The sequence below is a fragment of the Lathamus discolor genome, chromosome 13 (assembly GCF_037157495.1).
Source record: "Lathamus discolor isolate bLatDis1 chromosome 13, bLatDis1.hap1, whole genome shotgun sequence".
NCBI lineage: Eukaryota > Metazoa > Chordata > Aves > Psittaciformes > Psittacidae > Lathamus > Lathamus discolor.
The window spans coordinates 714,963-722,500 of record NC_088896.1 but is presented as its reverse complement, the minus strand read 5'-3'; the positions used below and the strand labels follow the sequence as shown (position 1 = coordinate 722,500).

General features: G+C 64.2%; 1 protein-coding gene across 1 annotated transcript in view; it reads left to right on the top strand.

Annotated features, from left to right (window-relative positions):
- Positions 1-6,945, top strand: part of USP43 (ubiquitin specific peptidase 43) — a 13,912-nt gene extending 6,967 nt beyond the window's left edge. Inside the window, exons 4-15 of the mRNA XM_065693578.1 lie at positions 878-970; positions 1,252-1,387; positions 1,467-1,590; positions 2,270-2,426; positions 2,538-2,649; positions 3,494-3,597; positions 3,934-4,011; positions 4,115-4,244; positions 4,437-4,782; positions 5,293-5,451; positions 6,099-6,212; positions 6,285-6,945. Coding sequence (XP_065549650.1) covers positions 878-970; positions 1,252-1,387; positions 1,467-1,590; positions 2,270-2,426; positions 2,538-2,649; positions 3,494-3,597; positions 3,934-4,011; positions 4,115-4,244; positions 4,437-4,782; positions 5,293-5,451; positions 6,099-6,212; positions 6,285-6,868 — 2,137 coding nt within the window. The 3' untranslated portion in view covers positions 6,869-6,945. The remainder of the gene's footprint in view (positions 1-877; positions 971-1,251; positions 1,388-1,466; positions 1,591-2,269; positions 2,427-2,537; positions 2,650-3,493; positions 3,598-3,933; positions 4,012-4,114; positions 4,245-4,436; positions 4,783-5,292; positions 5,452-6,098; positions 6,213-6,284) is intronic.
- The last annotated feature ends 593 nt before the right edge of the window (positions 6,946-7,538 follow it).

The following is a 7,538-nucleotide window of genomic DNA, read 5'->3' as shown; positions in this document are numbered from 1 at the left end:
CACAGAGGGTGATGTCAACCACGTCCAGTGTCACCTCCTGCCATGGAGACGGACGTGGGCAGCCCCCAGCCCTGCTACACACCTTCCCTGGGCATTTCCTACTCCCTGCTTTGGAGACTCCATTGCCTGCCTCACCTTGGCCCTAATGAAGCTTTGAGCCTTGGTTATCAACACCCCAGGGTGGGGAGAGTTGCCACGAGAAGGCTTTTGTTGGGACACCTGATTTTACACCCCGATAGCAGTTTGCTGGTAAAAGCAGGGTGGCTGCTGACCTGGCAGGGCTCAGCCTTGGGGAGTCAGGCAGAGCTGCAGGCAGGGCATGCCCTGGTTGTCCTCTGTCAGCGCTGCTGGCTTGGTGGTAGAGCAACCCAGTAAGGCGTGGTACCCCTCAAAGGTCCATCCTGGGACCAGTACCTTTGTCAGTGACACAGGGGAATTGGGTGCAACCTCAGTGCGTTGGCAGGTGATACTGTGGTGAGTGACACCATTGAGCATTAGAGGGAGCGGATACCATCAGAGGGGCCTGGATGGGCCAGAGGACTTTGCCCACATGAACCTCATCAAGTTCTGCCAGGCCAGGGGCAAGATCCATTACGGACTGGATGGTGAATGGAGAAGATCTTGGGAACACAGTGGGTGTAAGACAGGGTGTTCTGGTGCCACAGCCATGTATGGGAAGTGGGAGATCTTGGGATTTCACTCTGGCTTCTCTAGTACCAATTACTGTGGATGGCCTTGTTAGGTTTCAGAGTGAACAAACCGTTGGATGAGGCAGGCAAGTACCATGGCAGGGTGCTGCAGCCCCAGGGTAGGTGGGGATGCCAGGGGTGCCATGCAAGTGCCAGTGCTGGTGTTCCAGCTTGGCTGTGTTTCACAGGTCCTCCCTGACATGCCCTCACTGCCTGAAGCAGAGCAACACCTTCGACCCCTTCCTGTGCATCTCCCTGCCCATCCCGCTGCGCCAGACCAGGTGAGCTTGGCCCTGCACATCCCCAGCCGCTCACCAGTGCGCCAAGAAGCACAACCACTGCTGCCGGAGTGTCAACTCCAGCCGAGTAATTGGCTTACCTGGGGGAGGTGGCGGGAGCACTGGGGGTGGGTGACAGTACCACTGCAGGAGCTGCGTCCAGTGGGTGTTTGCTAACGCGGAGTCAGAGCCACCGTACTGGAGCAAGGTGGCCCCGAGCAGTGCTGGTGCAGCCTCAGCGTGGTGGCTGAGGTGTGCCCCCCACAACCCTGCCGTGTCCGCAGGGCTCTCAACGTCACCCTGGTGCTGCAGTGCGAGCGCTGGCGGTTCGTGCGCGTGGGGCTGGCTGTGCCCCTCTTGGGCACCATCGCTGAGCTGCGGAAGATGGTGGCGCGGGAGGGATGCATCCCCCCAGAGCAGGTAACGGGGCGAGGGCACGGCTTGGGGTGGGGGGACAGGACCCCCGCAGGGATGCTGAGGGTGCCGGTGCCGCCTGCAGGTGATCCTGGCCGAGGTGTCCCCGCGGGGCCTCCTGCGCTCCCTGGGCGATGCAGAGGAGCTGGGTGCTGCGGGGGAGGGGGCTCCACTCTACGCCTTCCAGCCCCCCCCTGCCCGCCGCACAGGTACCGCCGCTTGCCGCCTCGATTGGCTGCTGGCTGTCTGCACATGCCGCTCTGATTGGTTGGGAGAGACTCAGGCAGCACTGGGGGAGGCAGGCTCATCCCTGGGATTGGTGGAAGGCAGTCATTCCGCTTTCTGTGATTGGTGGCTCAGAGTGTGCTGTGATTGGTGGGGGAGTGATGTCCTGTCTGCTGTGATTGGTCAAAGGCAGTTACACTCCAGTGGGATTGGGGAAAGTGGTCTCTGCTGGGATTGGTGAGTGATACATCTTTAGCTGTAGTTCGAGGGAGACAGGTGGGCTCTGCTGTGATTGGTGAAAACCCTTTTCCCTCCACCCTGTGATTGGTGGGAGGTAGGTGTGCTCTGTTGTGGTTGTTGGGAGCTGTGCCCTCTCTGCTGTGGTTGGTGGGAGTCTTGGCACTCATGGTGTGGTTGGTAGGAGACAAGCGTGTCCCACTGTGGTTGGTGAGAGCCTTGTTTCATCGGTTGGAAGCAGGGGTGCTTTGCTGATTGGTGGGAGTCTTGTTCGCCCCCTCGCACCCCCTTACCCTCCTGCCAGTAACTGGTTGGAAGCAGGCATGCTCTGCAGTGATTGGAGAAGGCCAAAGCCCCTGGTCTGTGACTGGTGGGGGTGTGGGGGTGCAGGAGGCAGGGGTGCATCACGACGCGCTGTGCCTGCAGGGTGCAGCCTGCCCTCCTCCCCTGGGGCCGCCCAGCCCGAGGGGCCGCACCAGGGACCGGCTGCTGCCCGCTCCTCTGACTGCCTGCACCGCGGGGCGGGCGGCCGCATCCTGCTGCTGCTCTGCAACACGGCGGGCACCGGCCCCCAGCTCACCAGGTACCTGCCTGCCCTGCCCGCGCCTCACCTGCGCGGCACTGCCGCTGCTCCCCCGGCGGGACGGGGCACGGGGGTGTCCCTCCTCAGCTGCGTGTCCCCCACTGCCGCCAGGTTCGGGCCACCGCTGTTGCTGCGGGAGGAGAGAGGTGTCTCCTGGGAGCAGCTCCAGCAGAGCATCCTGGGCCAGCTGCAGGCCCTGCTGCGGGGAAAGGTGCAGGCCCAGGTGAGCACGACAGGGGGGACACCCGCTGCCACTGCAGCCATGGCAGGGGTGGAGCAGTGGGTGGCCGTGGTGTCTCCATGGGCAGCTGTAGTGGAGCAGTGGGTGGCCCTGGGGCAGCTGTACATGGCCATGGTGGCCCCATCAATGGCTGTGGTGTCAATGTGGGTGATCATGGTGGAGCTGTGCTCAGCTGCAGGGTCACTGTGGGTTGTGATAGCCCGGGGGGCGGTTGTGGTGTTGGTGCTGGTGGCTCATGCTCACTGCGGGTGGCCATGCTGTCCCTGTGGGTGGTCATATTCACACTGCAGACAGGCAGAGGCATCACAGAGGGTGCCCACAGTGTCACCATGAGTGGCAGCAGTCTTTTTGTACACGGTCACGTTGTCACCACAGTGGCCAATGTCACCATTGGTGGCCACAGTGTCCCTGTCGGTGGCTGTTGGTGTCGCTGTGGATGGTCGCATTGCCACTGCAGGTGGCCAGTGGTGTTGCCACCGGTGGCTACAGCATCCCCGTGTGCGGCTGCAGTGCCAAACAGCTCCCGCAGCAGAGCTGCACCAGGCCAGCCACCCTCCTCAGCACCCTGGTGCCACCATCCTATGGGTGCTGGTGTCCCCGTGCTGCCCTTTGCCCCCAGCCACACTAGCCAGCAGGATGGGTCATCCCCCTTTCCCACATCCCAATCTGCATGTCTGTCCCTTGCCAGCCCAGCCACAGGGACCAAAGAAATCTCATTTCTGGGGCTTTTCTTGTCTTCTTTCATGAAGCATGGCTCCCCCGGCTGCTGCTGGAGGGCAGGAAGGCTCTGCCTCCCCACAGTCCCACAGCCCCCTCTCCCTTGCAGGGCACAGGAGCCCTCTTCCGCATCCGCCTGGCTGGGGGCTCAGCCCCCTGCACCTACCTGTCCCCACAGGACCCCCGCCCTCTCTGCCACCCTGCCGTCGACAGGTAAGGGCACTGCAGGGACAGGATTGTCCTCAGGATATCCACCCACTCCCCAGGGGTGCAGTGGTGTCACCATGCCTGGTCACAGTGTCCCTGTGGGAAGTCATAGTATCCCTCTGCATGGTTGTGCTGTCGTCATGGGTGGCCACAGTGTCAGCATGGGTGGCCGCAGTGGTGGCCACCCTTCTGCCCAGGCACTGGGTCCCCATCCCTGTGTCTCCATTGAGGGTGTTACATGGGGAGGTGGTGGCCATCCCTGCCTGCCACTGTGGGGTGCCGAGGGGGTGGCCCCACAGGGACAAGGGGTTTGGGGGCATCTGGCCTCATCCTCACCCCCAGAGCCCTGCAGCTGAGCGGGGCAGGTGGCCCTCCCCATGTGAAGCTGACGGTGGAGTGGGATGTGAGCACCAAAGAGCGGTGAGTGCCTTGCACCCAGAGGGGTGGAGCATCCCAGCACTTGGCTCACCCTCCCTGACCCCCCCCCGCTGTCATGTCACTGCCCCCCCCCCCCCCCCCCCAGCCTTTTCGGCAACCTCCAGGAGGAGGTCGTGCAGGACATGGAGAGTGTGCGGCTGCAGCAGCAAGCGCATGGGCAGCAGCACAGCTGCACGCTGGATGAGTGCTTCCAGCTCTACACCAAGGAGGAGCAGGTACCGGGCACCCCACCAGCCACACAGGCAGCAGGCACCCTTCCTGCACACTGCCAGCATCCTGCCCGCGCTCTGCCTGCACCCGGCAGAGCCCCACTGAGGGCAAGCTCTGCCCACTGCACAGTGGCTGTCAGGGTTTGTGGTGCTGGGGCCGCTGGGCAGGGAGGTGACCTTGGCATGTGGTGTCTCCAGCTGGCCCCGGATGACGCCTGGCGCTGCCCGCACTGCAAGGTGCCCCAGCAGGGCACGGTGAAGCTGAGCCTTTGGACACTGCCCGACATCCTCATCATCCACCTCAAGCGCTTTCGCCAGGTGGCTGAGCACCGGCACAAGCTCACCACGCTGGTGAGGTTCCCCCTGCGGGGTCTCGACATGGCCCCTCACGTGGCACAGCGGGGCCAGGCTGGTGGGCAGCTGCTGGGGCGCTGCACCTGGCAGGGCCCCCCCCGCCTGCCCCCAGGCTGCCCCCGTGACTCCCTCTATGACCTGTATGCGGTCTGCAACCACCATGGCAGCTTGCAGGGCGGGCACTACACTGGTGAGCAGCGCGGGGGGAGCGGGATGCAGAACCTGGGTAGTGGGTGCTGTGGGGGGGTGTTATGGGGCAAGGTGTGAGGCTTGGGGGCACAGCAGGGGGGTATGTGTGGGGTATGGCATGGGGTTGGGAGGCAAGCCATGCCGTGCCATGGAGCAAGGTGTAGGGACTTGGGGGCACTGCAGGGGGATATGCCATGGGGTACTGCATGAGCTTAGGGGAGACTGGAGAGGGGTGTGCCATGGGCCATGGCACAGGCTTGGGGAGGGCACTGCAGGGGGTTGCCATGGGGCACATCATAGGCAAGCTGGGGCACAGGGCACATGTACAATGGCCTTTCAACCACGCAAGGGCATGCATGGCACTGAGACATGCTCCCTCACAACAGCATTCTGCATCCCCAGGCTGTCCCCATGTTAGGGCTTATACTCCCCATTGTACCCTGGGACTGGGGGCAGACAAGGGCCATGACACCCCTCACCGCTGTGTCCCCTTCTTACCTCTTGCCCCCAGCCTACTGCTGCAACGCCCTGGATGGGCAGTGGTACAACTACGATGACAGCAGGGTGGAGGGGGTGTCAGAGGCCGAGGTGAGCACCCACAGCGCCTATATTCTCTTCTACCAGCGCCGCAAGGCTGTGCCCACATGGTCTGCTGGCAGCTCCGTCAGGGGTGAGCACTCCAACCTCTCTGCCACCGCCCCAGGCACACACAGCACATCAGAGTGCACATACATGCACGCAGAATGCAGCACATGTGTGTGCAGCAGAGCCAAATGTGTGTGCATTCTGCACAGCTGCAGGCACAGGGCCATGCACACACAGCCATGCATGGACGGCACAGCAGCACATGCAGCGTGTAGCCAGGTGTATGCGCATACCTGCATGTAGTATGCACACCCATGTGCGCACACTTTCACACGTGTGTAAGCAGATACACATGCACAGACTCCTGCAGCCCAGAGCACACGTGCACATACATGTGCACACGGGTGTGTGGGGTGGGGGCACAGCTGGCATGTGCAGCATTGCTGGTGCACAAACCACCACCCCCCAGCCCCCCGGGGTGCTTCAGACTGCAGCCACACAGTGCTCACACTCACCATGCACTTGTGCACACAGACGTGCATGCATGCCCACGTAGATGTGTATGTGCGCCCACAGACGTGTCTGTGCACTCCCAGATGTGCGCATGCATGCACAGCTGGTCTCAGCCCTGTGCTCCCCCACTGCTGAGCACCCCTGGGTGCTGCAGCAGTGGCCACCCGGATGGGAGCCCAGCAGAACCCCGTAGCCCAGCCCAGCTCCCGCTCCCCACAGGCTCCCCGTGGGCAGAGCACTGGCTGTCCCGCCTGGACAGCAGCACAGAGGACACTGCAGCCGCCCAGCCCTCGCTGCCGGGCACCCACCACGCCACTGGTGCCCAGGAGAAAGGTGATGCTGAGCACCCCTTCCCTGCCCCAGCCCCCCGGGGGGCTCCCGCTTCACTCGTGTCTGTCATTGCAGGGGGCTTTGAGGCCAGGCCCTTTGTGCGGGGCGTGCAGCGCCGCAGCCTCAGCGCCCAGCTCTCTGCCGCTGGTGGCCGGTCCCCCACGTGCCAGGAGCGGGGCCCGGGCGAGCTCGTGGCCTACCTGGAGTCGGGGCGCCGGCCCCGCTGCACGCAGCGCTCGCTGCTCCCACTCTGCACAGGGGGCACCCCCCTGGCACAGCTCGGCCCCCCCCGAGCCCCCCGCCAGCCCCTGCGCGTGCCCGTGCTGCGGCGAGCGGCCAGCGCCGGTCCAGAGGGGTCCCTGCGTGTGCCCCCCAGAAGCCAGAGCAGGAGGGGCACGGGGGGGCTGCCGCGGGCAGAGGGGGATGCAGGTGACCCGCCCGCGCCGCTGTCCCCCAGCCTGGCAGCCCTGGCGCACTCGCGGAGCTTGGCCAGCCTGCCCCTGCACCGCGAGGGGGGCCTGCGGCGCTCGGCCTCGCTGGGCAGGGGCACAGGGGGGCCGCCCCTGCCCGCCTGGGGTCCCCCCGGGGCCACGCTGCGGCGGGGACAGCAGCTCACAGGCTCCCTGCAGCGCTCGGCCGTGCCCGAGTCCAGCTTCTGAGCCATGGCCAGTGGGCATCACCCTGGGGCTCCTGCCATGGGGGCTCCCGCCATGGGGACTCCCAAGCTGGGGGTGTCTCAGCACAAGGGCTTCTGAGCTAGGGGATCCCAAACAAGGGTCATGCTGAGCCAGGTACATCCCAATCTGGGGGCGTCCCATTCGAGACAGTCAGGGATCCCTAAAATGGATCATCCCAAACCATGGGAGGGCCTCCCAAACAGGGAGCATCCCAAACTTCCCAAATGAAGGCATCCTGATTTGGGGCTTCCAAACCAGGGACATCCTGAACCAAGGGCATCCTGAGCTGGAGGCTCCCAACCCAGGGGCTACTGACCTTGGGGGAATTCCAAACCAGAGTATCCCAGCCCCGTGGTTCCCCACCATGGGCCATCCTGAACTGGAAGCTCCCGAACAGGGAATCCTGACCTGGAGGCTCCCAAATGGTGGCATGCTGACTCAGGGCACCCCGACCCAGGGGCATTCCAAACCGGGGAGTCCCCAGCTGCATGTTCCTGACCTGGGGACATCCCAAACTGGTGGCTTTGAAACCAGGGGCATCCTGAGCCAGGAGCATCCTGAGCTAGGAGCACCACTCACCCACCTGCCCATGCCCCTTCCCCTGGAGCAGGCGGGCAGGGGCTCCCCAGCCCTGCCAGCTCTAAGGCACGAG